Below are 16,859 nucleotides of genomic sequence, written 5' to 3' on the forward strand. Positions count from 1 at the left end.
TAGCCATTTTAAATGAATAATAGAACTACACAAGTAGTAAAATTAAGCGTGTTCATCATGTAGACAAAATTAGTCCCAGGTGTAGTATTGTAGTCAAACTTAGAATTGATTTACTTAATTGTCATTTGAACTGATGAGAGCCTTCATTTTTAAACTGTTTCTTAATTCAAGACCAAGTGGGCAGTAGATAAAGTTAATGGCAAGTATATGGATTTTTATTTTTTGTAAGCCTGAATAAATCTTTCTATAATTAGTGGCTAGCCTCAAGAATTAGCTGGTGAAAGAGTGTCTGATCTGCATGGATTTTAAAATATATTTGTATATAAAAATTGCATAGATATAAGGATGGTCAGAGTTGGGTTTGGATATGGAGAATTTGTTGCAACCTCAGAAACAAAATCCGTATAACTTCTTGTGAGCTTTCAGTGGTACAGTAGGTTTCTTTTGAAGCAGCAAATACTGACTGCTGCCTTTTCAGATTCTGTGATGGGAAGGCTGGCCTAGAGCATGTGGACAGATCAATCCCAGACAGATCTGTGTAACGTAAATTGTATACACTTGTGCAGATGAATGTTTTGAACATCACAGAACTTTAAAAAAAAATACAAAGAGCAGCCACTAGAGATAATAATGCCCAGTTGAATGGAAATAAGGGTGTCAGTACAATATGTAGTCATTATGAAAAGCCATGAATAATTAACATATGTTTCTGATCATGTAGCTGTGGGTTCACTTGCAGTATCTGTGTGTACATTTGAAATGAGAACATTTAGTCTAATCCCATGGTTTCCTTCTGTGTGAATCCCTTGGAACTTGTTGGTCAGAGCATATTGTCTGCAAGAATTGCAGAATTCAGAATTGCTCTAGTCTTTTATTTCAGCTGGGTTCCTTGGAGACACTGTGCTTTCCTAAACCAGTCTGGTTGTTGTTTTGGTGGGGGGTTTTTTGGTGTAATTTTTTTCCCCCTGACGACTCAGTTATGACATTTTGCTCCGAGTATGTTCAGACGATTTGATCTTTAAATGGGCTGTATTTATGAGGATGTTTTGGTTCATGTTGAATAATTGTAAAGCATAGTTTTATATGTGAAAATGGAATTTTTCTGTAGGAAAAAAAACCTGAGTCTTGGTACCTCTTGGTAATAGAGGACTTTTTTAAATATAAAAAGTGATTTATAGTGGGTATTAATGTAGTTTAGAGCCTGTGCTGGTTTTGGCTGGGATAGAGTTAATGTTTTCCATTGTAGCTTGTTATGGGGCTGTGTTTTGGATTTGTGCTGGAAACAGTGCTGATGACCCAGGGATGGTTTCGTTCCTGTTGAGCAGGGCTTACCCAGGGCCAAGGCCTTTCCTGCCCCTCACCCCACCCCACCAGCGAGGGGCTGGGGGGGCACAAGGAGCTGGGAGGGGACACGGCTGGGACAGTGACCCCAGCTGACCCCAGGGATGTCCCACACCACACGGCGCCATGCTCAGCACATGGAGCTGGGGGAAGGGGGCACGTTGGGAGCGATGGCGTTTGCCTTCCCCAGCCCCCGTTGGGCGTGATGGAGCCCTGCTGTCCTGGGGATGGCTGAGCACCCGCCTGCCCGTGGGGAGGAGGGAAGGGATTCCTTGGTTTGCTCTGCTTGTGTGCGCGGCTTTTGCTTTCCCTGTTAGACTGTCTTTGTCTCAGCCCATGAGCTTTCTCACTTTTACCTTTCCAGTTCTCTCCCCCATTGCACTGGCGGGGAGTGAGCAAGTGGCTGCATGGGGCTGAGTTGCTGCCTGGGATTAAAGCACGACAAAGCCAAATTTCATCGTGCTGGGTCTCAGATTAAGGGATTCTTTAGGGAAGAGTGTTTGTAATATAAAAGTAATAAAGTAAGAGTGAGGGTACAGCTGAAGCTTGATTATCCTGATTATGATACAGCACTTCAGTCCTGAAAAAATTGTTATGTCAGAGATCATGGAATTACATAGATGTATAATTTAACCCACTGGCAGTTTCAGAGTTCATTGTGAAATAACACAGATTTTCCTTTTAAGATGTCCAAAACCTTTGTACTGATTGGTATGACATATTGGGAAGGACTGTGTTTTTTTTAGTTAAACCAGAATACTGAAGTTAGGGATTATATAGGACTTTACATACCCACTTCTTAATCTTCAGAGTGTCTCAGTGGGAGAGGGTATTCCTGTTCTTCTCATTTTACAAACAGGGGAAACTAGGCCTCGTTTGCTTTTAATTATTTAGCCAAAGCTCTGATGTTTTTTAACATGGAGGCACTATGTAAGTTCCACTGCCTGAAGACAGGAGGTCTCTGCCTGTAGAGTCATAACCTAGAGTGTCTAGATTATAGTCTCATAGGCACAGTTTCAAATACAACCTATTTGGCTTGTCACTGTGCTTTCAAGTTGTTACCAGTTTTGTGGTTTCTTTACTGATTTAAGTACCTAATATTGTATCCTGCCAAGTCAGAAACCGGCTTATTGTCTTTAGTGGTTGTCACTCTCAGCACATAGGCTGGTTTGAGACACTACCGCTTGCATCTGAGAAGCAGTATTGGCTCAATTTACATGTAGTTAAGTATGACCGCAATCACTATATTATTTATGTGAATGAAGTGTGCATAATTCTAGGGGTGCTTGGTTGGGAAAGTTGTAAACACAGAACAGGATTTTCAGCCACTCAAGTGCAGCTCTTTCTGTGGATTTGGTTACTGTATGTGTTCCTGTGTCCATCGCTGAAATGAGATAATTTGTGTTGCAGGCGGGTTATTTCATTTTAAAGGTTAAAAAAAAATGTTGTCAGCAAAGCTATCCTATTCTTTTCACAGTTTTTTGCCTGTAATCTGTCATCGAGTGCGTATTACTGGATAAGGTGGCTGTAGGACTTGGTGGGGCAAATTTTAACAGTTGGTATGGTAATATTTGGTTAAACATCTCAAACTGCAAATAAAAAAAAAAGATTTAGAAATGAGTAGGTTTGCATGGGAAAGTCTGTAGCTGATAGGTCTGCAGTAGAAAGCTCCCAGTATCTTCACAATTAAGTTAGTTTCGCAAGGTTACCAGTCAGATTTAGAATGGGACCCGGTAACTAGAGTGAGAAAAATGTACCTTGGTAATTTGAAACAGACCCAAGAATTTGCTGTTTTAAAGCAATACAGTTTGGGATTTTCTGTCACTTTAAAAAATTCAGTTTCTTTTTAATGGGGATGATTTTCCTGTTGGTTTGTGGTGTGCAATTTTGTCAGCTGAGCCCTCTTAACTCATAGCACCTGTGGTCAGTCCACTCAGACTGTGAAGTAAAACATGTTAAAAGCCAAGGATTTTATGGCAGTTGAATTGAATTTCAAAGCTTGAATTTACATGTCTATGTGCAAGTGTTGCTCTTGACTTCATTAGGTACAACTTAAGATCTTTTTATAAGCCATTTCCAGTGAGGTACAGATACTTTTCCTTTGAAGAATAGCTCTAAAAAGAGCCAGAGTTATTGGTATAGTGTGTTTTACAGTGTAACGTTGCTTGCTAACTCTTGGATTCTTTTTTTTTTTTTTTGGCTACTTGTCTTTCAAGTTGGCTTTGAAGATTATGGACCAGACTGTGATAGCATGAGGATAACGGCATTCTTGGATATTCCTGGACAAGATAATTTAACTCCGCTGGCTCGTCTAGAAAAATATGCCTTCAGTGATAACATATTTAACAGGTAAGGGTACAACAGCTACACTTGATGATAATCTGACTCTGATAGTGTGGTAGATATTAAAGTATCGTAACTTCGGTTATCATTCTTCTAAGCTCATGCCTAATATTATTTCTGTTTGAATAACTTTCATATAACATTTCCATAAAAAGAGGTTTTCATTCTTGGTCATCTGAATAAGATTTCTCAACTCTATCTTTGTTTTGTTGGAATGTGGAGAAACTGTATAACTGATAAGTCTGGATGTTCAGAGAAAAGCTTGATCTTTTTTAAGGTGCCCATTTACGTTTGATAAGTGCCCCTTGCATCCCATTAGCATGCTGTTGGCAGGTTATTAAGGCAATTAATGTGTTGTTCACTCCACAGGCAAATTATTGCCAGAGGTCTTTTGGATGTCTTTCGAGATTTCAGTAATAATGAAGAAGACTTCCTGACTGTAATGGAAATAGTGGTCAGGCTCTCTGAAGATGCAGGTTTGAAAGTTTTTTACATTTTGTTGTTTTTTTTGTTGTTGTTTTTGTAACTTATTTTACATAGGCTGCAACATGGAAGGCAGTAACTTCCAACTTTGAGAATGCAATGAGCAAATGAAAGAAACGAAATCATGTAGCAGTGGTGTCTGTCAGTGAAAATGAGATTGATTTTTTTGTGTTTGAAGTATTTTGTGCGGTAGGTGTATAAATGAAAGCCTCTTTTGTAGTAGAAGGCCCAAAGTAATATTTTCAAGGAGGTCATTACATCTGAATGTGTGGTGTACGTGGCACAGCAGGGTTGTATGCTTTAATGCCTCATGTGCATACATTTATGGTGATTGGGTTTTCTCGCTAGTGCTCTCATTTTACCTGATATATGTGGGAGCTGATCCCAAGTCTCTTGGCTGTGTGATGTATGTAAGGCTGTTCTGTTCTATTCAGCTTTCCTTTAAGAACAGGCAGTCTCAGTGGTGGTATTTGTTTTGAGTCTTTCATTTTCCTCTGTTGTGAAACATTAAACAAAAAAAGCTACTTTTTCCTAAGGTATTTGATTGTAATTTCATATTTACTGATGTAGTTTTGACTTTCTTTTTATTACTAGAACCAACTGTTCGTACAGAGCTGATGGAACAAATACCTCCTATTGCCATTTTTCTGCAAGAAAGTCAACCAAAATTCCCAACGGCATTTTTTGAGTACCTTATGCCCATAGTAGTGAGATACCTCACCGATGTTAACAATCAGGTAGGAAAAACAGACTACGTGAGTTGACTCGTTGGAGATTTCTGCATGGTTCAGTGAATTTGAAGCGTGAGGAAGAGATAATAGGAAAGTTCACGTTGGTTGATACCTAGCTTTTATGAAGTGCTTTGTATTTATTGGTTTCAGCACACTTTACTAGGGAGGTCTAAATATATATACATTTTTAAAATTTTTCTTTTAAAATACTTTCCTTAGCAGATAATAGGGAACTTACAGGATTTACCTAGCAGCATATTGACACAGTCTGTTACAGGAGTCATGACTTACAAGGCCTGTCTTCTACTTCATCTTTTGGCTTTTCATCAGAATTGGATGAAAGGGCATCTAAAAATTACATTAAACTTTCGTATTTATTATTAATTCCTTATGTTGTTAAAGCTGAGACCATTTTTTTCTGTTTAATTTGTTATCGTGGTTTATCCCCAGCCGGCAACTAAGCACCACACAGCTGTTTGCTGACTCCCCTGCCCCTGGGGAGAGATTGGAGGAGTAAAAGTGAGAACACTTGTGGGTTGAGATAAGAACAGTTTAATAATTGAAATAAAATGTAGTAATAATAATAAACTAAAAAAATTGTAATGGAAAGGAAAATAACAAAAAGAAACAAAACCTAAGACAAGTGATGCAAATGAAAAACAATTGCACATCCCCAGCTGACAGATGGCCAGCCTGTCCCTGAGCAGCAGCCCCCTGGCCAGCTTTCCCCTAACTTATCTACTGAGCATAACATCATATGGTGTGGGACATCCCTTTGGCCAGCTGGGGTCACTGTCCTGGCTGTGTCCCCTCCCAGCTCCTTGTGCCCCCGGCAGAGCACGGGAAGCTGAGAAGTCCCTGACTGGTGTAAGCACTGCTCAGCACCAACTAAAACATCAGTGTGTTACCAGCATTATTCTGATCCGAAATCAAAGCACAGCGCTGTACCGGCTGCTAGGGAGAAAATTAACTCTATCCCAGCCAAATTCAGGACACTTGTACCCATGTGTTACTAAAAACATACCTGTTGTGGTTCTCATACCAGTAAATGTTGTTTTCACAGCGATGTACTTTATTTTGTTTGTTCATATTGATAGGTTAGAAAGGCAGGTCAAGAAGCACTGCTTATACTGCTAGAACAAGATCTTGTTGCTCAGAGCGACATTGAAAATAAGGTGTGTCCAATTCTGTTGGACCTCTCTGCTCCTGACAGTGATGATGAGTACAAGGTGGAAGCTGTGAATGTAAGTGAATTTGGAAGAAATCTTCTATCTTTACTTTTTTTTCCCCTTTTTCAGTTGCTTTTGTTCTCTCGCTTGTAACAGTGCTGCTATAAAGCTTTATTAGACTATTAGAACTTTGAGATTTTTCAAGAGTGTAAAACCCAGAAAAAAATTATACTTGCATTCTTAGTATCCTGAGAGCTTTACTTTAATCATGGAACTTAAACTTTCTATACCATTGTTATTTCAGTTGGTTTTATTCCTTCTCTATTACGTAGTTGCTCTGTTGTGAATTCAGAAACTGCTGTTGTGATGCAGTTAAGTGTGCTAAGCTGTTAAGCATTGAATCTGTAGGTTTCTTAGTAATTTCTGGTGTTAAGCACCATTGAAACAATGTGAATTTTCAAAGAATTTGAACAGGATCAGGACTTGATGAACCACACTGAGAGGTTAAAAGGCATCTTAACTGAAGTGAAGAGGAAAGCAAGGCTGTCCTAAGTGCTGTTGTGCTGAGTACTATTTATTAATGCCTTTGGCTAAGTGTAGAGGTACTTTGGGTAAGCTTTCTCTAGACCCTGTACCTTTTGTGCAATGAAGAAATCTGTGCTGCCGTGTCAGTGAGGCGCCTGAGAAATCTTTTTGAAAATTGAGCTGGGCAGTAATTGGGAACAAGAATGTTATTGTATGCTTAAAAATGTAAGGTATCAAATCTTCAAACTCAGAAGTTATTTTCCCCAAATGATGAGGGGCTTTTTCCTATAGATGATTGATGATCTATTGAGTACTTGAGTAACTACCACTCCATTTCATTTGTAACAGTAATTGAGGTCCAGGAATAGTGCTGACATAAAATAAACTCAAACCTTTTGTGTTTATTCATTAACATATTTGATTTTTTGGTTTAACACAAAGACTCTTTAATTTTCATTCTGAATTTTTTTAAAAGATCATGTTTAAAGAGTCCATGCTAAACGATTGTCAGAATGGTAGCCAAATCACTTTAAAATGCAGTTGGTTCTTGGCAGCCTTGTTTTAATTCTTCTTAAGATTATTATGTTCCCCAACAGCTTCTTTACATTTGCTCTACCAGGTTTCACGGTAACGTCGTAAAACTATGAACGATGACCTGATCTTAGTTCTTAAGCTTTCTTGAAAAAAAAAAAAAAAAAAAAATTTCCCTGTTCACTTTTGAGAAATCAGTTGACTCCACAGAAAACTGCTGGTGTGTAATTACATTTCAGCACAGATATCTGATACTTGACCTGTAAAATAGTTTTACCAGTTCCTCTTTCTTGTTTGGGAGTTGGGTATTGCTTAGGCAGTGTTACAGGGTGACATCTGAGCACCTGATGCCTTTTAGGAGTTTGAAAACTTGTAGGAGAGTCCTTGAATCGTGTCTTCCTTAGTTCTTATTTAGCATTCTAGTACGAAGGCAAATGTTTCTAGGAATAAGGCTTATTTTGGTGGAGATAAAGGCTTCAATAATTTTGGAAAAATAAAAATAGAAAGATGAGTACTGTTAGTTGGACAACACTTGTCTAAGCATTAAACTCCTGGTGCTGCAGTCCGAACAGCTGAGTAGAAAGGTGCATGGGAGCCCCTTCCTTTTCCCTGTTGTAAATATAAGAATTACAGCAAGTTATCCCAGAAGGTGGGAGCTGAAAGGAAACGTACAACCCAAAGCACCCGATTTTCACATCAGAAACATGGCTTGTAGTGGTAGTTGAAAGTGACAGTTCCTCAGAGAAAGCTAAATTAATGAGCATGTTACTAACTTTAATTATACTCAATGTTAACTCTTGAAATTTCTGAGGATGATTCCTGTAAAATGTGCATTAGCTCACATATATAACTAGTTTATCTCACTCCCTTTTCTCTCCTGTTGTATAGCAAACTCTTATCGTGTTGTCTGAGCCTATGAAGAGCTGGGGCTGTGCTTGTTTTTAAGTATCTGAACAGTCCTGTTGAAGTCAAGGGGCTTACTTGCATGCTTAAGCTTTAGATATTTCTAATATGCTTAAAGATTGTGATTTTTGTGTGCTGGCTGGTGCAATGGAACTTTTGTCTTCTCCATACAAATTATCAGCATGTGCCACATTGTAAAACACCTTCAAAATGCGTTAATAAAAGTCTATTTAGTCAGATAAAAAAGATGAGTTATGTGGGTCTGAACATGTGATTTCTGCAGTGGTGTAGAATGATTTTAAATGAAAAATATATTTGTGCTTCACGTGAAACAGGTGCTTGGAAGAAGGAATAATGTATAGCAGTTAAATCTATTTTATGGCAGTTGCTCTTGGAAGTAACTTTTAGGCCATGCTTACAAGCTTTATCATTTTCTTTTCCTTACACATCTCCTCCTTGATACTTTTTTTTCAGATAATCTGTAAAATGGCTTCTATGTTGAACAGAACAACAGTGGAGCGCATGCTGCTTCCTCGTTTCTGTGAACTGTGCAGTGATGGGAAGTTGTTTCAAGTCCGAAAGGTTGGTGTGTTTTCAACTCTAAACCACTTAGAAATGAATTTGTGTGTTGCTGTTCAAATGCCTTCCTGAATAATGTAGTCATAACTTTAGCTGATGAACTTTGAAGGAGCCTGGAAATGCTGTTTTAATTTGTTGACATGGTTATAGTTTCTGTAGTTCAGTAAAGAAATAGGTAAGAGTCCTTGGTGAATAGCTTTGGTGTAGCATTTAAACTGATCTTGCACAATTCAATGTTTTGCGCAACTGTTTTTTTCAAGCCATCATTCTTTGTTATAGGATGCCATCTTATTTCAAAACCAGGAATTCAAAAGTAATAGATACTTGAGACATCCTTCCTTTAAAAATAAATAAATAAATAAACCTGGTATTATTAGCCCAAAAGTGTAAGATTTAATTCGTGGATGAGTACAAAAGGAAATTTGTAGCATAAGAAGTCTTAAAATATTTGGGCAGACTTAAGGGTCATGCAGAGCTTCAGCTTGGTCCTTAACCTAAGCTGCACTTGTTGGAATTTTAGCTGCATTATAGCTTTCTAAATAAGCATATAGAATGAATAAATTGTGTTTTAACATGGTCCTATCTTAGCTGATTTCAGATTTTGGCAACACCTTTTTCCATTGTGAAGAAATGTCCCTTTTGCCTTAGTTATGGCATATGTAATGCACCGTAAATGGAACTAACTTGAGACCTTGATTAAACTTTGCTTCAGCAAGGTACTTGAGCCGGTGCCCGCCATAGCAAAGATAGTTCTGTCAGTACACCTAAGTCCTGACCCTCGTATCATATTTTAGTCTGCTTTGGTTTTGACAGCTGCTGTTCAAAGTAATTTAAATGAAGTAAGCTTATTGTCCCTTTTAGCGCTTACTGAAGTAGATGATGCTTTTCATGCAGAAACCTTTATTACTATTGATTTCAAAGCATGTGGCTTTTGGAAGTTTGCTCTAATGAGCCCTTTTTAGGGATCAGTTAATATTGCAGGATGTAGCTGCATGGCTGAAACTTCAAGTGTCAAACATGAAGTTGTTACATGGGATAAATAATGCGTGGTGAAGCTGATAATAAAACTAGTGCACTTGAAAGAGCCAAAATGTTACTAACAACTGTTATATTTCTTAGATTTGTGCAGCTAATTTTGGTGACATTTGTAATGCGGTTGGGCAAGAAGCCACAGAAAGACTGCTGGTATGTAAAAATCAAAACCAATTTACGAGACTTTTTTTTTTCTCAGCTGAAAAGGTTTAATAATGAGTTCTTTTATTATCTTCTCTATAAATTAATCAATGTGCATACATTTTTAAAAATTGGTTTGGCTAAGGCCTTGGTTGCAATTATATAGCAAAACTGGGAATGAATAGAAATGCAAAGTTCTTGTTTTGCAAAACACTTAAAAGTGTAATTGACAGCATAGGTATATGTACATGTACACACACACACACACACTTGCTTTAAAATTAATGACTCACTCTTTTTTCCCTGAACTAGATGATCAGTCAAATTACAATTTCAGGAAAAACAGGCTATTAATAATTCTTTCTATTCTTTCCTAGTGCATATAGCTATACTTAAAATCCCAATGAAGTGAATGGGAGACAGATAGTTTTTCCAATTTCTGGAGTTAATACATGTTTTTAACCTGTCCCTCTTTCTTCTATTCTTTACTTATTTTATTCTTTCTTAAGTTACCTTTGTCTCCAATTTCCAAACAAATACCATGATAGTTCTGGTTTTGCTTATTTTTGGCAGATTCCCAAGTTCTTTGAACTCTGTTCTGATAGTGTTTGGGGAATGAGAAAAGCTTGTGCCGAGTGCTTTATGGCAGTGTCTTACACCACGTCCCCGGAGGTTCGCAGAAGCAAACTATCCCCGCTGTTCATCAGTCTTATTAGTGACACTTGCAGATGGGTAAGTAACTCACTCTATAATTGATGCATCTTCCCAGGCAGATCATATGCAAATAACGGACAAGTCAGAAGTGTGCTGTAAAAGTTCTCTCAACTGCATTTACTGAAATTAGCTCTAATCTACTAAAATCTAATCTCCTCTAGTAGGGTAGTATCTTATTTTTCTTCTCTCTCTTACTAAGAACTTCTATCAACAGGCTTTTTTAGAAGTGTAAACACTCTTCTGAGAATGGGTTACTTGTGTTAAAGGTATTAGTTGATGTAGACAGCAATGTTCTTCAAATTAATAACTTTTTTTAAAAGTTTCCTTACTACGACTGTAGATACATGCTTTGTATTCTAACACCCTTTTCTTGGGTGTCACTTATTTGGTAATTGATAATTGGTTATATTTGGTACTGAGTGAAGCTGTTACAGTAAGAATCAATTGGTCCTTACAAAAAATTGAACCAGATTTTTATTTTTCAGTGTTAACTCTGTGGGAGTTGTATGAATCCTGACTGTTGTCTTTATACTATCTCAGGTTCGTCAGGCTGCTTTTCAGTCTCTTGGCCCCTTTATTTCTACCTTTGCAAACCCTTCAAGTGCTGGTCTTTACATTCGAGAAGATGGGACACTGAGTATCCGACCACCAACGCATGATGTGAATTCCAGTTCCTGTCGGCCAAGCAACAATATAACTTTAATGTCCTCCAGTACAAATGCTATATTGTCCAGGTAAAATCACGTTAAAGATGTGGTGTAGTGGAAGGGGGAAGAAAGAATGTAATTCTTGCTCTTTGGGGCTAAAAATCTGAACTTGAGAATATAGTTCTAGGAAAGATATGAAGAGTGAAGTCATGCGTGTGTCTATTTGAGTGTAGCTGCATTATTGAAAAATTTGACTTTGGCTTCACAGGAGGGTAAAGGGAAAACTGGTGAAGTAAATCATAGTGCTATCATAAATTCTGTTTCTGTAGAGAAAATAAGCTTCTGTAGTCGATGCTGTCTTTCATGAAGTATTTCACTACAAAGTATTGCTACAGAGTAATTTAAGTTTTATTTGGATAATTCTGTGTGTCTGTTACCAGTTCAGAACAACCAATGGGAATCAGACCAGAATCATCGACTGAGGAGACTTCAGCTGAAGTTAATACAAAGCTCTCAATTGAGAACCTAAATAAAGATATGCAGGAAGAAGGTTCAGATTATCGTACCCATCGTGGAGATGATGTGTCTCGATTGTCTCAGGGTGATAAAGTTGCTGCTGGTGTCACAGAAGTCACTAAGAACAGCAGTTTTCCTGGAACGAACTCAAGGCTACAGTCTGCTGGGGACGTATTTAATACTTTTCTGTACTGGCGCCCTCCTCTGCCTGATATAAGTCAGGATCTGGAGTCACTTCAGTTCAAGACTGAAAAGCACAAAGATAGCTGCTCTGTGCCATGTAATAACTGTGTTGCTAGTAGTGAAATAAAGAAAGTTCTAGAAAGCTTACAGGAGCACATAGATGATCCAGATGTTCAAGGTGAGACTCTGTTAACAGTAAAATCATGTTTTCTCTGAGCAGGTTTTTCTCCTGGCCTTTACAAAACCCTTGATTGCATTTTAATTGGCTTGGTATTTATAAGGTGATGAGACTTCCTCGAGTAGTAAATTATAGTAGAAAGTTAGGCAAGAGCCTTTTTCACAAGACCTGAGTTATTTCTAGAACCGCTGGGGAAGTGTTCCTAGCTCCTGATCTCACGAGAAATAGATTGGGTCTAACTACAAAAGGGAAAAGAACTTACTTAAAGAGTTTTAACAAATTTCAGTACTGTAACTAAACACTGTGGTTTTAGGGACAGAGCTACCTGTCACAAGCTGAATTTGTCTAATATTTGATTGAGTGAGAATGGCCCTCATTTCAAGTCATCTTTCCTTAGCCTCCCCATACATGCCCATTGACGAACATCCTGAGGTGATGATAGCCTGACAGTGGGATGCACGTGTTTCCTGGGCCAAATCCCTCTTGACAAGCCTGTCATCCACAGTCAACTCCGTTACTTGTTCCACTAAATCTCTTGAGAACTACAGTGAATTAACAGGTTTTCTTCTGCCTGTTTATTCATCCCTTCTCTGCATGCAAAGTCGTATCTTCAGGAACAGCAGCGTCATTTAGATTCCTTGCTGTAGTAGTCGTGAGTAGGAGGCCAGGTGGCAGCATGGCATATTTAGCTGGCTCCCCATGGCCATTTGGAAAGGTATGAAGAAAATTAAAAAATTCTTCACGTGTTAGAGCCAAAGGGTCAGAAAGAAAGAGAAAGATTTAAAAGAGGAAGAGGTGAAAAGCAGTAAAGAGTGGAAATCAAACGAATGAAAGGAGGAAAAAGTGTAAATGAGTTTCAGAAAGAAAAGGCAGAGTAAAAGCAAATGGAAAAGGAAAATTTATATGGAATTAAAATAAATGGAGATGTTAGCTTGACAGCTATACAGTGAGAAATGAGGGGTGTGGAGAGGCATGGGAGAAAACAGTGAAGATTTCTATCCCACCACCCCCTTTTTATTATGACTTTAGCTGAACAGTCATGATTACTTTCTCAGAATAAGGAGATGTGGATGTTCATTTGTTTTCTTCCTGCTTGTAACTGCTAAAACACTCATAAATATGCTGGTAATCCATTCTTCTGCCTTTTTGCGTTGTCTGTTCCCTTTATTTCCAAAGTATTCTAGCATTCTTCACCTTTAACGCATGCTCTAATGTTTCATCTTAAGACTGTACTTGCTGTGGGCTTGTGCAGATGTAGCTGTCTCAAAGTCTCTGCATTCTGAACTCTGAGTAACTTGGTGTTCCTAGCAGCAATGTAGCATAATGTGCAAATACAATTTTTCCTAACTTTATTGGTGATACAGTGCTAAACCCAACTTTTTGTTTTCTGTCTGGTTCTGGAAAACAGTTCAGAGATGGTCTGACTAATTCCTTTCTCTGGATAAAGTTTTTCTCAGAAATGTTTTAAAATGCACTTGATGCCTTTTCCAAGCAGTTGAATCAATTAAAGAATATAACAAAAGGATTTGTATTAAAATGTTTGACAGTATGGAGAACGGGAGGTGAGCCAGTGTGCTGTGATACCTTGTTACAGGGGGTTATTAGAAATATCTTTCAGTAGTAGAAATTGGTAGAATGCTGCTGCTGAAGAAGTTAATGCATCCAAGTCATTGCTCTTAATTTGTGATGGTTTTGTGGAAGAGTAATGACCCTTTCCTTTCAAAGAGCAAATGTTTTGCTAATATACCATTTCTGTGCAGCTCAGACTGGCCTTCTTTTTGTCTTTTCAGATTAACTAATTACAAGTTTAATGCTTCTAAATGCAGAGGGGAGACTAAATAGTCTTTTGCTTTATACAGCTCAGGTCCAGGTGTTGTCCGCTGCTCTCAGAGCTGCGCAGTTTGATTCCGTCGGTGACTATGAGACCAAAAAAATGGAAGAAAGCAGTGGCAAACTTCAGAACAAAACTATTTCGGATGAAACAGCTGGTTTAGATGCTACCTGCAGCCAGGTGGCGAAAGGTGATCTTTCATGCCCTGCCTCCCAGGATAATGTGAGCGAGCAGTCTACCAGCAGTCCACTGAAAAGCTCGGTAAGTATGCGTTTTGCTCTGGGTCTGAAATGAATTGTTATCAGCTGTAGTACTGCGTCTGTTCATGTAGTCCCTGGCATAATTGACCCACTTCTGATCTGAAGGCTTTGACCATTACTACACCATAACTATCATATACTACTTATCTTAATTAAAAAAAAAAAAAGAAAAGCTATTGAGGGCTGTTATTTCTGTTTGCACACAAATTACCTAAGAGTTAAAGTTTTGCAGTGGTCCTGTAGATTTCTCAGATGAAATGTACTAAGTACAGGTTCACCTCTTCCTGTAATGAACCTAAAATTAGCCTTTTATCTCTAGACAGGAGGCTGAATCAGATGGTGACACACACATAGGTCCTGGTTACTATTTCTTGATTATAATGTACAATTAAGCTTTAAAAATATTGTTTGAGCAGTGTTTAATGTTGCTGGAGCTAACTGTGAAATACAGAGGAAAACTCTTATTGCCTATGGACAAAAATTGTACGTAAAACTTGTATGAGCAAAAATGTAAAACACTGAACTTCTGAACTTCGTATGTTTTAGGTCTTTTAAACCTTTTGTTGATATTTGGGGAGGGGTGTATGCTTCGTAATTTCATATGTTTGGGGGTTTCCAGCAGCATGTCCTAAACTAGGTAAAGCTTTTATCTGGGTATTGACAGACTTCGAGCAACTGCTAAGCTGTTTTTTTAACATAACTTAAATTCATGCCGAGAATAAAAGCTATTTAAAGGTATAGTAAAAGTATCCATCCAAAATCTGTATGAATGTTGGGTTTATTGGGTTACATTAGATTGCCTTTTATTAGAAGTAAATCTAACTACTGTTCCCCTTGTTGCTGCTACTATCTTAATGGTGTTTGCCTTAGTGTACAACTTTGTTGTCTTTTTGTACTTGTTATAAATACACTGAATAAGGCTTTGCCTGTAAAAGGCTATTCTGTACCCAAATTGTGGTGTTCTGTAGTGTGATGCTTGGAAATACCCCAAACAGCTGTAAGTCTTAATTTCACTAGCTAGTATGTCCTTTTACAGGACTCGGAGGAACAACACAGAGGAACCAGTGTATTTTTAAAGAGCGAGCAAGAAGATAATCCACCATTTGAAGATGACAAGTCAAAATTACAGGTGATTTAAAATACCATCTCATCTAACTGCTTTAGTGGAGTACTGGATACAGTCCATCTTACCCTGAATAAATGATAGCATTTGCAGTTGATCAGTTGTGGAATGCTCTGGGGCCTTGAGGAGAAACCTATTTTAAATCTGAAAGCTAGAAAAATTCTGTTGCCTTTTTGGTGCCTCAGAGGCAATCTGTGCAGCCAAGATGGGCACTGAGTCTACTGTCTTGTCACTGGATTTACTGTTTGTCTTCAGCAAAGAAGAAATTTTCATTTTGGTTTGATGCAACATGTTGTTAAAGTAATAATTACTGTTCATTGTTGACTGCTCTGTCCTAATGAGAGTACAAATAACTGTAGGGGTCACTTACACTTGGTAAAGCTAGCCCACAAAAGGGGCGTCTAACCACCGTGGTTTGCTGCCTGCTGGCAGAATATTGTAGCACAATAGGCGTGTGTTCTTTCTGAGCTTAAATTAAAGTGTGCGTTGCTGATGTCCTGTCTCTATCTGTAGGATATCATACCTCAACCCTTATTAGACCAGTACTTGTCAATGACTGACCCGGCTCGAGCCCAGACTGTTGATACTGAAATAGCCAAGCACTGTGCGTATAGTCTTCCTGGGGTGGCCTTAACACTGGGCAGGCAGAACTGGCACTGCCTGAAAGATACGTACGAGACGCTGGCCTCAGATGTACAGGTAAAGAAAAAAAAGTTGTTTGGGTTTTTTAATGATAAATCAGAATTTTGAGTAGCTTTTCTGTTCCGTTTGTTGCACTGAAGTTATAACATCATATGCTTTCTTGTAAGGGATAAAATGTGCACTAAAAATATAAAATTCAAGATTTAAATCAGACTTCATAAATATGATTAACATTTTCTACTGCTGTGTAACAAGGCCTCTTTCTTCTGCTCGCTTAATCCTCACATAGGTGTAGTTAAAAAGTTTGTTTATTTTAGTGATGATGCCTAACCTAGTTCACTTCTTAAACTTTGCAGTGGAAGGTGCGTCGGACACTGGCTTTCTCCATACATGAGCTAGCAGTTATTCTGGGGGATCAGCTAACAGCCGCTGATCTGGTGCCAATTTTCAATGGTTTCCTGAAAGATCTGGATGAAGTGCGTATTGGTGTCCTTAAACATCTGTATGACTTCCTAAAGGTAGGAAAGTGTGATTTAATATCTCAAGAGAAAAACTTCTGACTCCATTATGTTAAGTGAGTTTGTTAGAGATGCGCATGTATCAATACCTAATTACATGTTTAGTTTTGTGCAATACTGCCATTTTGTGTGCACGTCTCTTGCTTTAAGGTCCCTCACTTCTCTGTCTTGTATCCCAACACAATATCAAAACAAAAAACCCTTTGTAAATGTGGTTGTAAATGCTCCCAGCTGTTGTAAAGGAATTAATATTTTGTGCAGTCCAGCTGGAAAGTTGGACCATTAGCAGTTTGCGTTTGTGGCTGGGAGAGAACAGATCCTGGAGGGCTGCTGCATAATAAACACGAATTCTGATTTTTGGATTGCTCAGTCTTATGCCCAGAGGCGGTACTTTGACAGGTATCCTTGCAGAAGTGGTGATTTAATGTACTTTTTTGGATGTCAGTCTTGTTTGTCCATGCACTCAGCT

General features: G+C 38.3%; 1 protein-coding gene across 4 annotated transcripts in view; it reads left to right on the forward strand.

Annotated features, from left to right (window-relative positions):
* The window catches only part of LOC142064333 (serine/threonine-protein phosphatase 4 regulatory subunit 1-like), a 28,132-nt gene that overhangs the window by 3,851 nt on the left and 7,422 nt on the right, over positions 1–16,859 (forward strand). For all 4 annotated transcript variants that reach the window (XM_075109162.1, XM_075109159.1, XM_075109161.1 and 1 more), the window contains 13 exons: positions 3,558–3,690; positions 4,054–4,160; positions 4,762–4,904; positions 5,996–6,142; positions 8,501–8,608; positions 9,725–9,790; positions 10,352–10,510; positions 11,033–11,226; positions 11,580–12,016; positions 13,876–14,108; positions 15,144–15,236; positions 15,744–15,929; positions 16,229–16,390. In XM_075109162.1, the coding sequence (XP_074965263.1) occupies positions 3,558–3,690; positions 4,054–4,160; positions 4,762–4,904; positions 5,996–6,142; positions 8,501–8,608; positions 9,725–9,790; positions 10,352–10,510; positions 11,033–11,226; positions 11,580–12,016; positions 13,876–14,108; positions 15,144–15,236; positions 15,744–15,929; positions 16,229–16,390 (2,168 nt within the window). The remainder of the gene's footprint in view (positions 1–3,557; positions 3,691–4,053; positions 4,161–4,761; positions 4,905–5,995; positions 6,143–8,500; positions 8,609–9,724; positions 9,791–10,351; positions 10,511–11,032; positions 11,227–11,579; positions 12,017–13,875; positions 14,109–15,143; positions 15,237–15,743; positions 15,930–16,228; positions 16,391–16,859) is intronic.

This window comes from Phalacrocorax aristotelis, chromosome 13, assembly GCF_949628215.1.
Source record: "Phalacrocorax aristotelis chromosome 13, bGulAri2.1, whole genome shotgun sequence".
In the NCBI taxonomy this organism is placed as follows: Eukaryota; Metazoa; Chordata; class Aves; order Suliformes; family Phalacrocoracidae; genus Phalacrocorax; species Phalacrocorax aristotelis.